Source organism: Dreissena polymorpha, chromosome 6 (assembly GCF_020536995.1).
Source record: "Dreissena polymorpha isolate Duluth1 chromosome 6, UMN_Dpol_1.0, whole genome shotgun sequence".
NCBI classification, from domain to species: domain Eukaryota; kingdom Metazoa; phylum Mollusca; class Bivalvia; order Myida; family Dreissenidae; genus Dreissena; species Dreissena polymorpha.
Window position 1 is genome coordinate 51,332,545 of NC_068360.1, and position 22,354 is coordinate 51,354,898.

At 33.5% G+C, this 22,354-nt stretch overlaps 1 protein-coding gene and 1 long non-coding RNA gene across 4 annotated transcripts; one reads left to right on the forward strand and one right to left on the reverse strand.

The window, feature by feature from the left end:
• Nucleotides 1-890: 890 nt before the first annotated feature.
• LOC127835360 (dual specificity protein phosphatase 22-like) lies at nucleotides 891-12,284 on the reverse strand. Of its 3 annotated transcripts, none has more exons than XM_052361743.1 (6): nucleotides 12,202-12,284; nucleotides 11,887-11,953; nucleotides 11,329-11,445; nucleotides 9,607-9,731; nucleotides 5,346-5,517; nucleotides 891-2,559 (listed from the first exon to the last, which is right to left on the reverse strand). In XM_052361743.1, exons 2-6 carry the CDS (start codon nucleotides 11,905-11,907, stop codon nucleotides 2,152-2,154), a joined length of 843 nt encoding a protein of 280 aa, XP_052217703.1. In that variant the 5' UTR covers nucleotides 11,908-11,953; nucleotides 12,202-12,284; the 3' UTR covers nucleotides 891-2,151. The 3 variants fall into 3 exon arrangements, with proteins under 3 accessions (XP_052217703.1, XP_052217704.1, XP_052217705.1); XM_052361744.1 differs by having other exon boundaries at nucleotides 12,188-12,273; XM_052361745.1 differs by having other exon boundaries at nucleotides 12,150-12,258.
• An 8,772-nt stretch (nucleotides 12,285-21,056) lies between these two features.
• Nucleotides 21,057-21,984, forward strand: LOC127834746 (uncharacterized). Its single transcript, XR_008028104.1, has 2 exons — nucleotides 21,057-21,160; nucleotides 21,896-21,984. It is a non-coding gene; the product is annotated as an uncharacterized LOC127834746 (long non-coding RNA).
• Nucleotides 21,985-22,354: the final 370 nt, after the last annotated feature.

The window sequence follows — 22,354 nt, forward strand, 5'->3', positions numbered from 1 at the left end:
CCTTTAACAGGTATACAGCCCTCTTATGAAGCTTTCAAAAGGTACACACTTCTGTAAGGAAGCCATCAAACAGTACAATACGTCAAGTATTCTGAGAGATTAATGCCTTCAATTTGTCAGAAGGCACAGTAGCAACAGGCATATACAACAAGTGAATGGCATACCATCTACTGCATTTCAATTATGGAAATCTTCTCTAGTAAATTTAAATCTAAGCATATAATTGTGTGGTAAATGCTTTAAAAGTAAACTCTGTTTCTATCTCATTTTATCTTTTGTCAAACGATGTATGATGGATTCTTATGGGAGTTGGAAAGGTTATTGAAAGAAATAGACAGTTACTATGTTAGGTTTCTATGTCATTTAATACTGCTTATGATGTTGTTGTATTTTACCAGCTTTAAATATATATCAAATGGGCAAAGAAATGTCTGCAGCGCTAAAGTTAGCTGCATCTGTATACTCTGTAAATATATGTACTTGTCCCATATACTCTGTAAATATATGTACTCGTCCCATATACTCTGTAAATATATGTACTTGCCCCATATACTCTGTAAATATATGTACTTGTCCCATATACTCTGTAAATATATGTACTTGTCCCATATACTCTGTAAATATATGTACTTGTCCCATATACTCTGTAAATATATGTACTTGCCCCATATACTCTGTAAATATATGTACTTGTCCCATATAACTTGACTCTGTAAATATATGTACTTGTCCCATATAACTTGACGATGTGTTTCTCTGTAAATATATGTACTTGTCCCATATAACTTGACTCTGTAAATATATGTACTTGTCCCATATAACTTGACGATGTGTTTCTAATCATGCACCTAGTGGTCCATAGTAAAACAGCCAATAATAAAGGTGAACAGTAAAATATAATATTCTTTATTTACATGATTTAAAGAGTACAAAATTTACTAGAACCTTAAATAAGTAAACACAACAAGTAAGGCACTGATGCTTTTTTATAGAGCAAAGTAAAGATTCAAATATTAGCAATACATGTTTTTTTTAAGTTCAAATTACAAAATATCATTGTTTGAAAAAATCCTTGAACACAAAAGTGATATAAAGATTTAACACCCGTGCATAATATTGTTACAGGAAAAGCATCAACGTTCAAGGCTTATCAAAAGGCACTAAATTCAGGAACATGAACATATTTACACTTTATTCCTCTGAAATATTTGGAGCTTTTAATAAATTGCTTGAGAAAGTACTTTGCTGTAAAAAAAAAGAATATTTCATGCAAACAGACCATAAAACAAACACAAAAACTAAAGGGACCAACCAACAGCGTCATTCCTTTAAATTCCATGTCAAACTTTGTTTTTCGGGTATAAAAACTTTGTTTTAAGGGTTATTGCAACAAATGAAAGATTCTTAAAAGTATCATAACTTTACTTTGACAGCAAATAAGTTTCACATGTAAAATAAGAGAGCCATGTGTGCCCTTGGTAGTTCACCTGAGTTCAAGATGAACTGGTACAGAAAAGAAAAAAACCTTAAAATATTTATAAAACATAAATCATTACTCAAAAGCCAGAAGTTGTTACCTTCCTTACTTAAAAAACAGTAACTTATTCTTATAGCCCTTTCTGGCTTCAATGATTTCATTACACGATTTTGTATTTAACATCCTCCCTGTCATGATGATTATTAACAAAGATATTGAAAACTCTTTTATAAATATGAGTCGCATTCTGAGAAAACTGGGCATAATGTATGTCGCACAGGCTAATCTGGGACGACACTTTCCGCTTTTAAGACATTTTTGGTTTGAATGAAGTCTCTTCTTAGCAAAAATCCAATTTAGGCGGAAAGTATCCTCCCTGATTAGCCTGAGCGGACTGCACAGGCTAATCTGGGATGACACTTTACACACATGCATTATGCCCAGTTTTCTCAGAACACGACTCATATCTATCTTACTGTTCCTGTCTGAAAGAGCTGATTTTATCTATATTTTGAATACCAGTACTTTTGGTACAGTTACCCAGTGATATTCAATTGAATAAGCTCTGAATCGCAATATTTGACCTATAAAAAAAAATAATTATCACATGCTATCTAAAGAATTTGCACCTTATATTATTGCAAGAACATTACTTGACCTTAAGTATAATTTCATCAAGAATGTTGTTCACTTGCTGTTGATTCAACAGTCAAAGACTGCTTTAAATCTGCGCAATCAAATCGTTCACATCCATTCTGCACATCTGACTGACTAAAACCAGCACTATTTGAGTTTGAGTCGCCTGGATCACCATCTGTGTCCACAGCCTTCTTGGTACCAGTACCTGACTGGGCGGTTATGTTCCCTGAGTCTGTTTTGTGCGCACCTGAACCTACAGTTGGCAATTTCTGACACGGTCTGCTCCTCTCCCCATACGCCCGATGCGGTAAGGAATACAACTCGGTCCCAAGGGCCGTCTGGCCTGTCTGGAGGTAGTTGCGGAAGCTTTTCAGGTTGATCTCACAATCTCTGGCATCATCAAAAACACTGTCTGGATATTTTTCTTTCAGTTTTTCACGTGCCTGAATGTGAAATTATTGAAGATTTTTGAATTTTTGCATGAAACCCCCCCCCCCCCATCTTAGTCCATGTATTGACACATGTGCATGAAATAGTACACTTTTGATATCTTTTCTTCAACAATAAAATGACTTCTTGAACATCCTTAAAAACAATGATATCAGTAAAACTGATGGATGCTCCCTAATGATGTTTTGTCGATATATGATTAAATTGTGTGGAAAAAAAGTATGACCTTTAAAAAATATATTATTAGCCTCAGTGACCTTGACCCTAGTGACCTCAAACCTCATCAAAAAGGTAGAGGTCCATGCAAGGTACCTACATGGCAAATATGTAAGAGATCGGTAAAGTATTCAAGGCGCTATAAGAAACTGTAACAATAGCGTGACGGAAAATCTAATATTAGCCTCCGTTACCTTGACCCCAGTGACCTCAAACCTCATCAAAAGGTGAAGTCCATGCAAGGTACCTATATGGCAAATATGTGAGAGATCAGTAAAGTATTGAAGGCTCGATGAGAAACTGTAACAAAAGTGTGACGGAAAATCTATTATTAGCTTTATTGACCTTGACCCCAGTGACCTCAAACTTCATCAAAAGGTAGAGGTCCTTGCAAGGTACCTACATGGCAAATATTCAAGAGATCGGTAAAGTATTGAAGGCCCTATGAGAAACTGTTACAAAAGCGTGATGGAAGATCTATTATAAGCATCGGTGACCTTGACCCCAGTGACCTCAATCCTCATCAAAAGGATGAGGTCCATGCAAGGTACCTACATTGCAAATATATAAGAGATCGGTAAAGTATTGAAGGCGCTATTAGAAACTGTAACAAAAGCGTGATAGAAAATCTATTATTAGCCTCAGTGACATTGACCTTGAACCCAGTGACCTCAAACCTCATGAAAAGTTCCATGCAAGGTACCTACATGTCAAATATGAAAAAGATTGGTAAAGTATTGAAGGCTCTATGGGAAACTGTAACAAAAGTGTGACAGAAAATAATCTATTATTAGCCTAGATGACCTTGACTCCAGTAACTTCAAACCTCATCCAAAGGTAGAGGTACATGCAAGGTACCTACATTGCAAATATATAAGAATCCGTAAAGTATTGAAGGTGCTATTAGAAACTGTAACAAAAGCGTGACAGAAAATCTTTTATTAGCCTCGGTGACCTTAACCTAAAACCCAGTGACCTCAAGCCTTATCCAAAGGTAGAGGTACATGCAAGGTACTAGTACCTACATGCCAAATATGAAAGAGATCAGTAAAGTATTGAAGGCCCTATTAGAAACAGTAACAAAAGTGTGACAGAAGGAAGGAAGGAAATAACCTCAAACTGGCAACTATAAATATAAAAACACATGCAGTCAAAAACATATTTCTTTGTTCACCTTAATTCAATAAAGGCTTTAAAACTAATTGAATTATTTTGCTATTCTTATATGCCTTGTTTTTGTGCTCTTAGTTTAAACCTATCTTAGCTAGATTGCATAGGAAGCCTAAGGCTTATTTGAAACGCTCTCAAGTCCATTTCCTGGGACTAGAACCAGTACTTGGGGTCTATGGGGGAAATCTTAAGAACCCTCCCGCAGTGGGGATTGAACCCATGACCTCCGAATCGCCAGGCGGAGCTTCATGAGCATATTTACAATCTATGCTCTGGTGAGCTAAAAAGTATTCTGCTTACAGGCTTTAAAAAACATATTGGAAATTATTTCCCCGAAATTTTTTAATAGTTCATCACATAGAATTATACATCAACATGTTAAATGATTTTGAAAGGCTTTAATTAAGACTAAAGAGATGGAAAAATCAACATCCCTCTTTAAACAAGATAGTTGAAAATAACAGCTGCCTTTTGATGCTTTTATAGCAAGAGCTCCGCATAATGGGTGCCAACGCTCGGCTGCGAAAGCTTGTCAGAAATATTTATTTTTTTAAGAGGTCACGGTGACCTTGACCGTTGACCTAGTGACCCAAAATTGGGTGTGGCATGTAGAACTCATCAAGGTGCATCTACTTATGAAGTTTCAAAGTTGTAGGTGGAAGCACTTTGAATTTAGAGCCTATGTTAAAGTTTTATAATAGAGGTCAGTGACCTTGACCTTTTACCTAGTGACCCAAAAATGGGTGTGGCGTGTAGAACTCATCAAGGTGCATGTACATATAAAGTTTCAAAGTTGTAGGTGGAAGCACTTTGATTTTAGAGCGAATGTAAGGGTTTATGTTAAAGTTTTATAATAGAGGTCACAGTGACCTTGACCTTTGACCTAGTGACCCAAAAATAGGTGTGGCGTGTAGAACTCATTAAGGTGCATCTACATATGAAGTTTCAAAGTTGTAGGTGGAAGCACTTTGATTTTAGAGCCAATGTTAAGGTTTTAGCACGACGCCTACAGCGAACGGCTGACGACAAGCTGGCTATGACAATACCTCGGGTTTTCTGCGAAAACAGCTGAGCTAAAAATCATTTGAGCTGTGCTCTGTAAAAAGGGGATTAAATGCATGTGCGTAAAGTGTCCGCAAAAATTAGTAAGTGCAGTCCTTACAGGCTGATAAGGGATGACACTTTCCGCCTAAACTAGATTTTGCTAAGAAGAGACTTTCTTGAAATAAAAAATATCATAAAAGAGGAAAGTGGCATCCCTGATCAGCCTGTGAGGCTAATCTGGATCGACACTTTATGCACACGCATTTAACAGCTTTTTTAACCAAGCAAACCCATTTATTTCCCTCTTTCTTAATGGAAATCTCATGCCCAAGTGTGTTCTGAGATTAACCTCTTTAAGGCCCTCATTCTCGTAGTCCTGGAGCTGCTTTTGGAAGCCAAAGTTCGGGTTGGCACAGCTGCGGGCCCCACGTATACAGTTTACTGCGTCCCGCCAGCCGAGGTTAGTGACCGTCATGATGTAAGCTGCAGTAACTGTCACACTGCGGGATATTCCGGCCAGGCTGAAGGGGAAATAAACAATAAAGCCATGATGCCCCGCCTCGGTTCACAGACACCCATTGCTGAAGACTTGACCAGGTGATTTAGTTTTTGACCACAATGATCCCAGATTCAAAAACGGCCTTCATATTGTCAAGATTATCATTCTGGCTAATTTTCATTAAGAGTGAGTCGTAATTAAGGCGTAAGATTGGCAACAACTTTTTTCACAAAAGAGCTAGTGATATATTTTGTAGACCAAAGACATGATCCAGATTCAATCTTGGTCTACTTATTGTTAAGATTGAGTCATACATTTTGCCTTAAGACTCTTAAATGAGTTTAATAAATTGCTTACTTAAATAAAACTTTCCTCAGACGGTAGTGGTGGCATCGTTTGTGACCTATATTAGTAATAATACTATTAATTCCTGATTAAACAAAAAAAAAGTTAACATAATTTTCTTTTAAAGGGGCCTTTTCACAGTTTTTGGCATGTTTTGAAGTTTGTCATTAAATGCTTTATATTGATAAATTTTAAAAGCTCCAGTAAAAATTCAAAAGTAAAATTTAAACAAGAGTGCCAAACTGTCACAAGATACGCCCGTTTTAAGGCTTTGGACAACTTGATAACTTTACCATGACCCATATTTCAACTTGACCTACATGTACATATCATCTAGACACAACTTTTGACCAAAGTTGGTGAAGATCTAATGAAAACTACTTCAATTAGAGAGCGGACACCATGCTAAATGCTTTAAATGCACTACCGGTAAGTGACCTCGTGACCTAGTTTTTAACCTGGCATGACCAATATTTGGACTTGACCAACATGTAGATATTGTCTAGACACAACTTCTGACCAAGTTTGGTGAAGATCGGGTGAAAATTACTTCAATTAGAGAGCGGACACCATGCTGAATGCTTGAAATGGTTTAAGTGACCCTGTGACCTAGTTTTTGACCCGGCATGACCCATATTCGAACATGACCTAAATATTGTCTAGATACAACTTCTGACCAAGTTTGGTGAAGATCGGATGAATACAATTTGAATTAGAGTCCGGACAAAGTGGCGCCGTTGAAAATGCACTAATTGACCCTATGACCTAGTTTTTGACCCGGCATGACCCATATTCGAACTTGGCCTATATATCAACTAGATGCAATTGCTGACCAAGTTTGGTGAAGATCGGATGAATACAATTTGAAATAGAGTCCGGACAAAGTGGCCCCTTTGAAAATGCACTTATTGACCCTATGACCTAGTTTTTGACCCGGCATGACCCATATTCGAACTTGGCCTAGATATCAACTAGATGCAACTGCTGACCAAGTTTGGTGAAGATCGGATGAATACAATTTGAATTAGAGTCCGGACAAAGTGATGCCTTTGAAAATGCACTTATTGACCCTATGACCTAGTTTTTGACCCGGCATGACCCATATTCGAACTTGGCCTAGATATCAACTAGATGCAACTGCTGACCAAGTTTGGTGAAGATCGGATGAATACAATTTGAAATAGAGTCCGGACAAAGTGGCCCCTTTGAAAATGCACTTATTGACCCTATGACCTAGTTTTTGACCCGGCATGACCCATATTCGAACTTGGCCTAGATATCAACACGATGCAACTGCTGACCAAGTTTGGTGAAGATCGGATGAATACAATTTGAATTAGAGTCCGGACAAAGTGATGCCTTCTGCCCGCCGCCCGCCGCCCGCCGCCCGCCGCCAAGGGGTTTCACATAATACGTCCCGTATTTTATACGGGCGTATAAAAAGGAAAAAAAAGTAGCCCGCAGCAGAGCTCGAACCAGTGACCCCCGGAATCCTTAAGTAAAAACGCATAAACCAACTGACCTATCCTGCCAAGCATACATAATAAGCGTATTTGATACGTTATATAAGTCATCTTGGTAGTTTCACAAATTTTAACGACAACAACAGAACTCTCCAAATTATTCAATCGTTTCGCGTTGCAACGCTTTATATTTTTTAGGTCTTTAATTCGTCAAAAGATGCATATAATGGCTATATTAGACCATGGCAAATGTTCAGTAATACTGTTTCCTCACAAATATCATAACTAAACAGAAAATTTGCAAATCTGAAACAACTTTTTTCAATTTTGTCAATTTACCAAACCGTGAAAAGATCCCTTAAACTGCAAATGCAATTCTTTAAAAAACACTTCTAAACACTTTATTTTTGCAAGCAATCTGTATTTAATTGTGGTTAAATAACCATCAAAACAAGCAGTCCAACTTCTCGACTGATTGTTTTGGCGAGTTGAATACATGAGTCAATTACGTCTTTGCTACCGGTAATTGCCCCCACTCCCCGCAGTTTGCTAGTCAAATATTTAACAAGTAAAAGAAAACAATAGTGCCTATTATCAAAATGAATCTCATGTTTGTAACCACTAAGGAACTGATTTATTGCTGTGTTACTTGGTTTGTTGAGATGTTATTAACAATCGCGTCAACATACAGCATGTTGTTTTAACCACAAACAAGTTGGCATTATAACGCATTCAAAACGTAAAATCATACTTATTGTTCCATGAAAAATGCATAATTTAAACTTTTTTTCCAGAAAATGTAACCAGATAATTGGTCGTATCCCCATGTTAACTAGTTAACCTCTTCCATCCCTACTAAAGAGTGATAAAGAGATACATAGTTTTGTGTCTTAGTTTTTTACAGGCATATGATTCACTTTTCTGATCAGTCTTAATTCAATAATGATAAACACATTCAGACCAAGTTTCATCAAGATTGAGTCATAAATGATGCCTATTGAACAGGATATTGACTGAAGCATTTTTTTTTCAGTCAGGAATTGGGGAATTTAAGTGCTGACGAAAACGTCATTTTTATAAAAATGACGAAATTTCGTGCTGGCGAAAATAAATGATTTCACAGTATCAAGGTTTTCCTTTTATTTAAGCTTTGACCAACTTTAAACGCATGTGACTCAGATTCAAAGTTGACTTAGTTATTTCAATATAATTATATAATCATTCTGACCAACTTTCCTCAAGATTGGAAGAAAAATGTGGCTTTAAGTGAGGTAATGCGCTAAAAGATAACAGACCACAGAGCACAATTACTTACTTTGAAAACTTCATGCTCAGATTAACAAAAAATTCAGGTTCCTAGCCAACAACACATGAATATGTTGATTTTTTTCATCATATGTGTATTAAGAGCTTTTTCTGACTAAGTTTATAGCCAAAATGTGTTAACCCAAAATTAAAAAATTATTTATTTGTTTAAAAAAAAAAATCCCCAAAATTTCTAACAGGTGGTTTCACTTTCAGATATTCGAAAATAAAATTGGTTTTGTGTAGGGATATAGATTTGTTCAAGTTGCAATAAATTGTTCATAAAGTTTCTGAAAAAAAGGAATACCCGTAAAAATCAAAATGTATGTAGTTATATTAAAAGACTTGATCTTCAAATTTTATTTATGAATCAACAATTGCAACTATACTTTTTTCCAGTTTTAGGTTAACTTCTGCTCAATTTCATGGGTAAAGGTGAATTTTGCCAAAATTGTGATCAATGCATTTCCATTTGTGATACAAATGTTTTTTTGTTTATTAATACAAATAAGACATCTTTGGTGTAAATTTTGGTACATAAAATGTATTTTGAACCTGATTTTGTTTTTTCAAAGGCAATAACAGTAATTCAACTGCAATTAGTCCGAATGCTTTATAATATTACAATAACAAGAGCTGTGTTTGTGAAACAGAATGCCCCCTACTGCGCCGCTTTGAAGCCATATATTTGACCTTGAAGGATGACCTTGACCTTTCACCACTCAAAATGTGCAGCTCCATGAGAAACACATGCATGCCAAATATCATAATCAAATTTCTATCTTCAATATTGCAAAAGTTATCGCAAAACTTTAACCAAGGTTAAACTTTTGGGACAGAATGACAGATAAAAAGACAGGCAGACAGGCCAAAAAACATTATACTCCCGATCATTCGAACTGGAGGCATAAAAACAAAATACTAATACTAAAATGTTATTGGTTTGAAAAACAACCTTTCCAATCTAACATTTAGTGGAAAATAATTCATTTGTATACCAGTGAATTAATACACGACCCCCTTTGAGTCTTGCACAATGGATGAAGTCTATGCATTCTGGAAAGTGCTGTGTGAGACACTGGTCTGGTGTGTCGCTGGCTATGATGCAGAGATACTCCTTGTCCTGAAACAAAATCAAACAGTATCCTTAATCATTAATCATCTAGTTCTAAAATATGATAATAGCAAGTAATGATTTAGGAATAACAGACACAAAATTAGGCGAACAAAAGATTATTATAGTCTAATTTAAACCATGTCAAAGTTTTACAATATCAGGAATTTCAATAGATTTTGAAAACCTGGAGTCAAATTGACCCAAGGCCTCAAAATAATGCATACATGCCATACGTCCTGGATTGTACCGGAAATGAAGGACGTGTCCCGCAGTCCCGGAAATCTGTCAAATGTCCCGGATTTTACAAAATCCATATATACATGTACCTTATGCTTAACTGCACCTCGAGTCGGTGTTCCCACTAATCCGCAGCATCTCCATGACAATGCCTACCCGAATGGGTGACTACGCTACGTGTCAAAATCGATCAATTAACAGGGGTCCTGTTATCATATCGATTGTCTCAGGTTTGCAGTAAAACCGAAAAGGCGGCATTGTTTAATGTGGTTGTTAATTGTTACTACGTTATAATTTCCCTCTGCATAAGGGCAAAGGAGTTGTTCCTTGATTTGATTCTTAGGGTTGTGAATTAGTCATGAGTGAATAACCCTGTGTCACTATCAATCTATAGTTTCAGTGGCTTTGTTATGTCACACTCATCGGTCCGTATTGTGTACACCTCCACTATAAAATCGTGGACCGTTATTTCGGAGACTTTTGATGAAAACATCGATGTTTTCCTTGTGGAAATTGTGCATTTCATGCATAGTTCAGTTACAGTTTGCAGATCTATATGAAAACATTTATTTGTACACAATATTAAATTTATTTAAAAAAAGAGTAACTTTATCGTCTTTAAGATAATTAATTATTGAACCAGTTATTATAACGTACACTAATTAAACAAAATGCGAATCGCCTATTAGGCGGATATATTATACGATTTAACGTTGCTAGGCGCACCTGCCTCTTACATCAATGTAAAAAAAATAAATTGTGACTCTGCAAACATGGCAAAAAAAGATCGAATTAACGATGGAGATCATACACTAAGAAAAGATGAATGAAATGCCTGTGATAATCAACGATGCATAAGATCGATTTAGATGCTAACAACATATTTATAAGTAACGTACTCAATTTACGATGTGAAAAAAAATACGCTATATGTATACATGTCCCGGAAAATCGGCATAAGTCCCTGAAAATTGAGCTCAATGTCCAGGAATTGGTCTGAAAGTTTATGGCATGTATGAAATAATGAGAGGTCAAAATAAAAATGATAATGGTCCAAATACAGTCACTTGAAATGTTCCTAAATGCATGTTAAAGGTTTCGTCATAGCTTATTTATCATAATAATGAATAAACAATTTTCACAAAAGCTTTATTATTTCCATAAATGACCACTTCTGGTTCTTTTTTTAAGTTGGATTGTGGAAAACAAATGTGTCAAAACTATGCGAGGCTAATTTTTGCTGGAGTCAAAAATGAGAAAATTGCAACTTGCTTGCATCAAAATGCCGGATTCTGCTTCAATTGAAATAACTGAATATATATGCCTTGTCTTTAATTGCCCGGTGCTGCAATGTGCATACACTTACATCCAATAAAGCCTTTGCATTATCATGGATGGACAAGATGTGGGTGATGCCATTGTCTGTCAGTTGTACAACATCTTTTGCATCTCGGAAATTCCCCACATATACCCCGCTGATAATCTGCAGAATTAATGGAAATGTTTTTAATTACTACATTTGTATTTTTTTTTATAGATTATAAGCATGTATCAATGGATTTTTTAAATTAATTAATACAGTTTTAACTGTTAAGATGCCACTTTTTTCTAAATATCAAAATGTATACCAACTCAATGGGTTTGAGTTTAAATCTCTTTTTTTAAATACTTTTATCATCATTCATGAAATTGGACCTTGAGCAAAATTCTAACATTTATAAAATCAATAAATTGAAGAAAATCATCGACATGATTGACATTTTTTTTACAAAGATATAGATCATACTGCCATAAATAAAATAAATTTCATGTCAATACCCCTCAAAGAGAGGATGAGGTTGATGCAGACAACAGTTGGTGGACAATTAAGCAAATATATAATTTAAACAATATATAATCATAATTCGATACTTCTACTTCGTACTTTATTCATTCCATTCCCCATGCTGCTGTGATAGTAAATCTCCTTACGTCATGTAATAGCAGAATTCCTGAAATATTAAAGTCTTTCATTTTTTAGCAACAATAACAACTGAACCATTTGAACATTAATTTACTCATAACATCAAAAATCCGAATTGCCTGGTCAATCCGAATCGTATTCAAAAAAAGAAAACACATTAATATCGTCCCCAAAAAGTAAACATATTCTATAAGAAAAAAATAATTGGCTTATTTAATGCTAACCAACTGATTCTAGAAACTAAATAGTGTTAATGACATACGATAACTTATTTACTTTAAATCAACATGTTATCATGTTAAGTAAATATTGTTCCTAATTGGGAGTACTAATCCCATCGAACCCGCTAAAATGACAAAGCTAGCGATAAGTCGTGTTTGTCAGAATTGTCAAGGGCAATTCGGATGTTGATCGCATTTTCTGAAATATGGAAGAAGGAAAATATACAAATTACTAAAAAACAGGAATAACTTATAATATATGAAAAATAAATAACAAAAAGATATATGAAAAATAAATAACAAAAAGCATGCTAATGATTTCAACCATGAACAGACATCCGTTGAAAAATATAAAAACACGGATTTTAGAAGGACTAAACAGATTAAAAAGGTTTATTTCATTTCCATTGTTGAAACAATAATTATATCATCATGATCTATAAGAACTGTAGGACATGTTTTATCGGATCTAAAATGTTCGCCCCTTGTACATGATACCGGAACCAATCGCTATTAAAGCGAGTGAGCTGCGTCCCTAGTGAGCTAAAAGGGCGGCGTAAACAGCGTATATATTCAAGCTTCCTGTACATTAACATCGTATTCTGTTGAAATTCGTCCTTGAATTTTAGTCACATACAACAGTGTATACCTGATCTCGACGAATTCACGTGTTGATTCCACCGAGGATCGCGTTTGTGCAACGGTACCTCAGTTTTCGGGATAGTTTTATTTTTTTTTGTTCGTGTCCGAAAATTGGGATACTAAAAATATTATTAAAATACATGGCCGAATATTTACAATCACCTTAACAATAAAACGAATAAATTAGATGTTTCCATATTTATATGCATAACATCAACTAAAATAATAGAGTTTAATTGCATAAACCACACCGTTTAGTATACTTACGAAAGGATGTGTTTCATTGTGTTTTACTTTGTTTTACTAAAAGATAGATACTCCACCGCTTTACTTTGACCAAAGAAAACGATGATATTTTATATATTATATACAGATTTTTTTATTTGCACCCAAAAGAACAGTAGAACTTTTTATTTATTTGTCTTGAAAACATCAAAATATGGCGAAATAAAATGTGTGCATTTGTCACATATAAGCAGGAACATAAAAAAGGTGAAGATGCTACGTGAATTGCTATATGGCAATACTGAATGAAATGGCTAATTTTCATAATAATTAAAATGAACAAATTTGGTTCTTATTGACATCATGAAGATTTTCCTGAATAGTTTTACACATAAAACATATTATAATAAGAACTTGTTTCCTTGCTATAATCACTTCATTAATTTTCGAGTGAAAACTGTCTAGTAGCAAGCTTATATCTATTTATCCAAATAACGCAAATGTAACGGCCCCGTGGATACTCACACTATTCTGCTCGGTTTTATTATAGTAATAAGGTTTGAGCAAATCTGGGGGTCCGAAAATTGTAGTCACACACAATAATTATTTTTGCTTAAAAGAGGGTGTCCAAATTCGTAAAGTGTTTGAAAAGAACTTAGAGTAAGTTCGGTATTAAATTGATTTAGGTTTTGTAGTGTTAAGCACACGAATCAAATAAACTTGTGAGTAGTATTCGTTCCTTTCACACGGGATGATTCAAATGGTACTGACGGAATTGAACGGTATTTAATATAAATAGCGTTGAGAGGAAGTCCATGGTACTTTTCTTCAGAGGACTCAGAAATGTATGCTATACATTATTTTCTCTTTTGTATCAATTTGAATACATCTTGTAAAAAGTTATCCATTCCACTTTTTTGGATAAATATTGAACGTAAAATTGATATCCGGTACTTGATTTTTAACTAAACCAGACACATAATTATTCCAGTCAATTGTGTATTTATATAAGCCAGAAGAAATTTATATGCTAAATCGTAACTGCAATAATACCCTTTTTTACTTTCACTAAGCATCCGAATATTTCTCACAAAGAAGATGCAAAATGAAGAGTCGACTAAACCAAATCGGCTTACAAAAGAATTGATAAATGTGTTGTGTAAAGAATCTTTGTTTTCAAGTCAACATTACAAGTAAACAATTAACAGTCTTAAACCACGGAGAACGCTGTACATTTTCGTCATTTTGCAATATAGAAGGAAACATGTGTTTTGAATTTAGCATCCTTTTAAAAAGTAAGATAACAGACATTTACTTTTTAAACACAACACAACAAAAAGAACATGACTCGAGCCCATATTAACTTAACATTAAATAGCCGTGTAATGAATTTATTTTACCGACTATACCTTTGTTTCTCAAAATTCAACGTAATAAATGGGGAACATTATTGTTTATTGGTACATGCATATTATATTTAATGACGTTAGCTTGTATACTTATGAGACGTCATTTAACTTCATGGAATTTCAACGAAAAGCTACTGACCTTATATTAACAACTTATTGTGTATTTGTGGATTTTAGTTAAGCCTTTGATCATGTGGTTCGAGAAAACACGTTAAACTAGGGCGACGAAGCAAAGAGTTCAATACAGAAAAATCTACATAATCTTTATAATCAACTGTTAAATATAGAGTAAAATATTGTCACAAATTGAGTGGGGATTTCGAATGTTTGCTAGGTGTAAGGCAATAAGATTGTTTACCGCCGTTCCTGTATTTATTTATTTTTAATAATTTAGAATAATTCTTTTCTGAAAGTGGTCTTTATGGTATAGATATAAATAATTTTAAACTCTTTCTTGTGTTTTATGCAGATGATATAATTATTGTGTAAATAACGCTCAGAAATTTTGTAACGTAACAGCATATAATGTTAAATAAAATATTAATGGTTCTATAAAGAAAATATTTGAATGTTAGAAATAATAATAACATAAATGAAGTTTGGAAATTTAATAATAAATCTTGGTGATATATTGGCCATGATTATAGGAATTGAAGATTACTATTCTCTCGCAACTAGAAACATAACATACCTTTGCATTCATTGTTAGAGTAGACTAAATCAACAATTAAACCCAGTATTTGTAAAAATATTGCAAGACATATACATTTCCAGAAAGGAAATTCATTTTGGCGTTGAATTAGACCAAGATCGTGAAAATCGCTGCAAAATTGATGAATTAATGGCTGTTCAAAGCGATACACCCCGTTTTCGGGTGATTTCGAGTTGGATACCTTGTTATATATATATTTGATAGTGAATTTTTGTTTTTCCAGAAAAGTTGATTTTTCGTTATAATATGATATTTTATCATTCAAAATGACGTTTTCACTAATTTATATCATAGCCACACGCAAACCACCTTTGGTATTTTCAGGATGTCGGTAAAGATACTATAATTCTAGGTGCTATTAAACAAAGATTAACATATAATTTTATTCAAAATTGGAACGGTCGATCGGTAAACAGGTAATATAAAGTATTATGTAATATTAAAGTACAGAGTTAGCTTATCTGGGTAACGATTATCTTCTCATAGATAAAGAATAGAAAGTGGCAGATGGTCTAAACCCAATCCTACACCTGTTGAGCATAGGGCATGTATTACCTGTAACCACCTCAAAGACGAATATAATTGGCGTCGCACTGAAGTGCGGCGACTAGTATGTAATACGTTTTTTTCGCTTATGGGAGGAGAAGTTATTTTACGGATCAATATATATATTTTTGTTGTCAGAATATCTTGCATAGTGGTGATTTTTTGTGTAAATTAGTGTAAATAAGTACTGCATTTGTGACTATTACATTTACTACAACATTTATTGCCAATAATGCAAAGCTAATTCTTTTAATTAATTACTGATCATAGGGACTGGGCAATAATAAAATATCACAGGGACTTGGCAAATATGCGAACCGGTGAAACTTTCTGGTTTTGTATAAAAACAAAACATAATCAAAATATATTTATTTTGTGGATTTTCTAACAATAGCGCAGACTTTTGCTGTTCGAGTTTTGGTTAACGCGTATTTTCTTCAATTTTACAAGACGACAGCGATTACACGGTTTATTGCTTTATTGATAACCGTTACACTACAGTCACTTATCAATATCTTAGTTAGAAGGTGATTTTTCAAGCGGTTCCGTAGTGTAGTGGTTACACGCTCGCTTCACATGTGAGAGGTCCAAGGTTCGAGCCCCAGTAGAATCAAATTATTTTATTTGTGTTCTCTGTTAACTTTTTGTTTTGATGTAGACATTTTAGTTTAAATAAATATGCTGTTTTATTGTAACCATTTTTTGTTTTTATTATGCCCATGAAATAAATGTGTGAGAGGTTGGGGGGGGGGGGGGGGGGGTTCGTAAACACATTAAAACTTTAACAGTGTTTTCATATCAATGAGTACTCAACCCCTATCGTAAATGAGCAACGTAAGAATAAGTTCAGACTCATCTCCCCTTGAAGTTGAGAAAAAGATGAAATTACGCTTACAAGATGAAGCAGATTTTTTAAAACCTACACAGTTCTGTTCCATTAATGAAAACTGAACACGGATGCCAGTAAAAAAAGGAAACCAATGTAAATAAAATGAACTATGAAATATTTGGGGTTACAACACAAATTCATAAATAATGGTTATTTAGGGGTTATAACACAACATCATAGATAATGGTTATTTAGGGGTTATAACACAAAATCATAGATAATGGTTATACCAGTATCTTTTTCTATTTTTTTTTAAATAATCGGCCAATATATTAATATTTACAGTAGAAAAAAATCGTTCCATGTAACTTCATTGAGTGCCTTTTACACTGAAATTCCCGACGCCCTTTGATGCTTTGCATCAATACTTATCTTGTTTTGTTCTTGAATGCAACTTATACTCAGATTTAAGATGTAAATATATTCCATCATATTTTAGAAACAGACCAAATATGCACACATTTATAGAACTTATGTCTTCTGATAGTGAATCTGTGTTAAGGAAACATAGTGCTTTTGTTCATGCCGCAATTTCAATGTTATCGACTTCTTTCACTAGCACAAATATGTAAATTGCTTCTGTTTTTGTTTTTTATGTAAATAAAATGTACATATATTGTATACGCTATAAAAAGTATATAGTGCTTAAATTAACAAAAAGATCGAATTAAATGTGTGTCTTTATGAATTTTTATAATATGATGTACACTTTGCATGCCATCTATCATATGTTTTTGTTGCGAAATAAACACGTGATTTGGTATGTTATTAGTATGAAACACGGTTCATTCTAAATCTCATGTATTGCATTTTCTAAAAATGAATCAATGCAATGCACTATGGTATTTGTATTACCCAACTTCTTCTGTAGTTTCAGTAGTTTTGTGTTTGTTCTTTTTATAGTCTCACTCTTATGCGGTTAGTAAATGCATGTATTATTAACTTCAGATAATTATTGATTGATATTATTTATGTATGCCGTATGTACAATGTTGAACAACTTCGCTTACTCATAACTAAATAGTACCCATTAAATAATTATAAATGTTGTTATTACTTGAATGTACTTAAATGTGTCCACATGGGCAATTAACCTTCTGGAAATATTGTAAATGAACTCCTGAAATCTGGAATCTTATTTAAAGATATCTATTATATCTTTTTCGTTTATTATTTAGTATTAGTTTATTGACAAAATCGGCAATTATACTTACATTTGGCCACATTCTTAACAGATATTAAAAAAGACGATCACACAAATGAAATACTAAACAAAAACCATTTCACATAATTAAGTTCATACATAAATAAAATGGATTACATTCTGGGCTTTATTAAAAAGAAACTATAAAAGTATTCTTTTAAATACAGTATTGTAAATAAAAATATTTTTATCTCTGAATTGTCTAGTGCTATTGCTGGACATCATAGATGTGTACTTGTAAACAGTGAAAAAGATTTGTTTATTTTATACTTAATTCTAAAATCACGATTACGCTTACATCTACATGAGAAGTGATATTCAGACTCAACCATGTAACCGCTACATAATTTGCATTTAAAGTCTTCTATCGCAATATTATTTATCTACCAGTTTCTATTTTCAATGAGTGAGCACTTATTATAAATTGTGTCTTAGCTTTTCTTTGACAAACATTATCAACACAATCTAAATATTTGTCAAATGCAAAAAAGCTTTTAAATTTAACATAATAGTAATATTTCCTTTGCAAATTTATTATAACAGACCACGAGTGGACGTATTGATCAAGTAGTCGTTCTTTAAGTTTGGAGAATGGCATGTTAAGTTAACGTTTTAATGCAATATATAGCTAAAGTCTAAATTGTCAATGAGCTTTTTAAAAATTTTGTCCAGGACAGTTTTAATGTTAGCCAGTGTATTGTCTGATACAGTGTATATTCTTACTATAAATACATCATATAAGTGAGTTTGGCGAATTAAGATTTTTACACCTGAATCTAATAGACATCTCTTTACAGATAACAGATCATGGAAAACGACATAGTGCCTCTTAAGACGGCTGCATGTGTTATCTGTTGGCGGACACCTTACATATTTATTTACAGAATTTGAGATTTATTGTTTCAACCATTGTTTTGATAGACCGACAAACTTCGCACTGTTAGTACCTAACAATAACGCCTCAAAAAGAAACAATTTTATGTTTACATCGATTTTTACTCTACTAAATATGAGCTGAAGAGAATTTAATGCCTTACGGACTTGCTCATTCGGGGTTTAAACAGCGAACGATTATGATTAAATGTGATAGCAAGGTAAGTAAATTTGTCAACGATTTCAATGTTATTTATAATTGTTCAATAATCACCAATGTTTATTTGTTATTTTCCTTTTTTGGAACATGCATTCTGTAGTGTTTGTAATACATGTATTTTTTTAGACCCCATTTTTAAGAGTTATTATTTATGCAATTGAAACTGGCTTGTAAGCTTTAAGGATCTGTTAATAATAGAGCTATATTAACCGAAAACAATTACATATTCAATTAAAGAATATCTGTATATTGAAATGTGACATATACATGGTATAACGTCGTCTTGTTTAAATCCATGTGGCATTACCTTTAACGTAAGTAATGTAATATCAAAAGCAACGGATCTACATATGCATGCGAACTGGTAGAGCCAATGAAAAACGAGTATTATGTACGATGTAATTTACAATTATATATAGCATTAAATGGCATTACACAACAAATGCATACGCAAGTAATGCTGGTGTACATACCGTTACGTTCGTAAATGTCAACAATTGAAATACGTAAAATAACGTCAGTGTGTGTCATGAGATTTTTTGACAGAAGTACGTTTGATATTTCGAAATACGTTAAACGGTTTGCACTTGGTAAAAAGCGAATAGCATGTATATTTTTAAGGTGTTTATTCGCTGTCAGTGATAGGTGGTTTTGTGCAAAATCTTCAATTTGTCAAACGAATCCGGATTTAATCCGAAACATTGTAAAAACAGACAAAATGCTGCTTGTTTACGATGACAGATACACTTGTCCCGGATGTAAGACGTACGGTAACTGGCTCACTGTCTGTCGTTCTGACAATATATATAATACCTATCGAAAGGCGCTTTAATCGTATTCGACAACTTGTAAGCTGTAAACGTCAAAATGAACAAATTCTGTTTGACGTTGATTCTTTTCTGTTGCGCTGCAGTACTGATTATGCCGCAGGCTGCTGAAGGTTTGTTGAGTGAAAAAACGATTAGATTAATTCTTTTTTTTAGTAATTTAAGAATTTGTTTTCAACTAGATATACATCTATGAAATAAAAAGTATATAACTCGTTTCGCATTTTTTAAATCTGGGAGTTCATAAACATAAAGTGTTATTTTGTATTGATAATTGTTTAAACTTTTGACATTTCAATAAGAAAGGGGCGATTCTAGGTTTCAAATATCGATGATGTACGACCAATATAATTATTTAAATTTAATGTGGTTTTAAGCGCTAATAAATAATAGTTATCTCTGCATACATAAGTTTTGCTTGTTCATTGCTTCAGATGAACGGATAATATCATTGTTACAGGAATAACTATTATAGTTATTGCTACATTAACTAAGACTTTTCTCTTATTTGTGAAATATATTTAAAATAGATCTAGTCCAAAGTTGTTTTTATATAAAGAAGAGATGTCAGAATCGAATCACTAACTTCTTAGTTTCTCCCTTCAATAGATTTCAATAAATATATATAACCTGCCTTAATAATTACCGGTATATTATATTTTTTCTGTATTATGTCGAAACCATTAAAATGCTTTACACACTGTTTTTAAATTGAAAAACAATTATTGTATTCCATATGAAGTGTGCATTATGTTATATAAATATCAAAGATTGTTGATGGATAAAGTAAATATTGCACTTCGAGGAGAGTGAAGTGAACCGAGGCCAAAAGTCGAGGTTGAAATAACTCTTCGAGGTGGAGGAGGCGGCAGCATTTTACTTTAATTTTAGTACACAAACATGCTCTTGTTTAAACAGGAAACCAAGCATGCGTGTATATTTTAGTTAACAAAAGATCGCGCTTTTATAATTTTTATTGTTTGTGGCTATAATTTAATGAGCGTCTACCGTTAATACCATTTTTGGAAACCCCGTTTTACTATTTTAAGACCCACGCGCGGAGTGTATACAAATGTATAGCCTTATCGGACTGTATTGCGTTCGAGCGTCATTGCGTATTAAATAAAGCAAAGATTGGTATATAGGAGTTAACAATGGAAGACATAATTTAGTTATAATAATAACAGTTGGTTTCATTTTACTCGTATTATAATGTTGATATTGCACTATTATGCAATTGAGCGCCAATAAACTGCAAACATTCTCTGAATATTGTAAAAGTAATGATTATACAACACTGAACAGAGTTTGCATTGATCGTCTTTCTACAGCAAGGGATGGACCCGGTCGTCTGCCTCGCCCTAGGCCTATACGCCCGATCCCACATTACCGCCCTAGAGGACGTCGTTCCGCAGAGCCGAGACGGACTGGTCAGGATTAATACCATTCAATGTACGGAATGAAAGTGTATGTATTGTCATCAACACATCGTTAATTTTAATTTACTTAACACAACTTCTCTTAAATAAGTACAGGTATGTCCCTTGTATTTACAAATCACGCAGTAAACAATTGCCTTAAGACATTCAGACTATTTATTTCTCATATCAATCACTGAAGTAACTAGCAAAGAACGAAAACGCGACAATATAATGCGTGACTCTGCAACGTCAAGGTAACGACAATTTATAGTTTACAATCTACTTTTGCTACAATAATGTTGCTATTGCAACTATCCACAACCAAATTATCTACCGGTATTTGTCAATTTTGAATGTATTATTTATTCGCTACGTTACTAGTTTTATCAGTGAAATGGTATCATGCGTAGTACCAGCCTTATTACTTAAGTTTTCTTTTCTTTTCATTTTATTATGAATGCTTGTAATAGCAATGTCATGCATTAATGATTGCTGTCTCAACGTTTCCTGTTAATGAATTTTATTGTTCGTATTAAAAACAGCACCAATCTTCTTATGAATTGAGTCAAATATTAATATGCACAGAATTGACAAATTGAAACAAAAGTCTATTAAATATGCCACAAGTGATAAATATCGATCACAGCCGAAATTCGTTTATGGCGTGCAAAAGCTATAGGCAAATTTGTTAATCGACTTGTTTATACATGAAGATATTGGCATCGTTCACGTGTAAATTTCATTAACATTATAATTATTCGTTTTATTATTTGCATTTCAGAAAACAGCAAAAGGAACAAGCAGAGAGAAATAGTATTCAAATGTATGATTCGTGTAACATGTTGCGTCAGTAAAACATCATTTGATGCATATCTTGTTGATTTTTAATATATATACTAAATACTTTCCTTGACCTTTGGCTATCACCTCGAGATGTTTTGTAACAGTTTAAGTTCCAGGATACGTACAGTGGTTGTGCGATGCACAGTAGTAATTCAGATTTAACTAATTATAACACTATAATAAAGATCATTGGTTCAACATTTAACAGATTTATTTTACGTGTAGTTTGATTTCATGTAAAGGCCTTATTTCGTGTTTAGATGTTACCATACTACCAATACATATGGGCGTTTAGATCGATGTCATGAGTTATTTAAGAGTGAGATTGAACACAAAATATTCTAATTCCCATTTTATATGTATTAAGACAAAGTTGTATTTCGAATTAATGAGGAAC

Bases quoted from the DNA above. Each gene is read 5' to 3' on its own strand.
- LOC127835360 (XM_052361743.1), bottom strand. From the start codon at position 11,907: ATGGGGAATGGAATGAATAAA. The intron at 9,732-11,328 runs GTAAGTGTATGC...ATTTTGTTTCAG, and splicing joins ATGCAAAGGCTTTATTGGAT to GACAAGGAGTATCTCTGCAT. The intron at 5,518-9,606 runs GTATACAAATGA...TTTCCCCTTCAG, and splicing joins GGTCGTGTATTAATTCACTG to CCTGGCCGGAATATCCCGCA.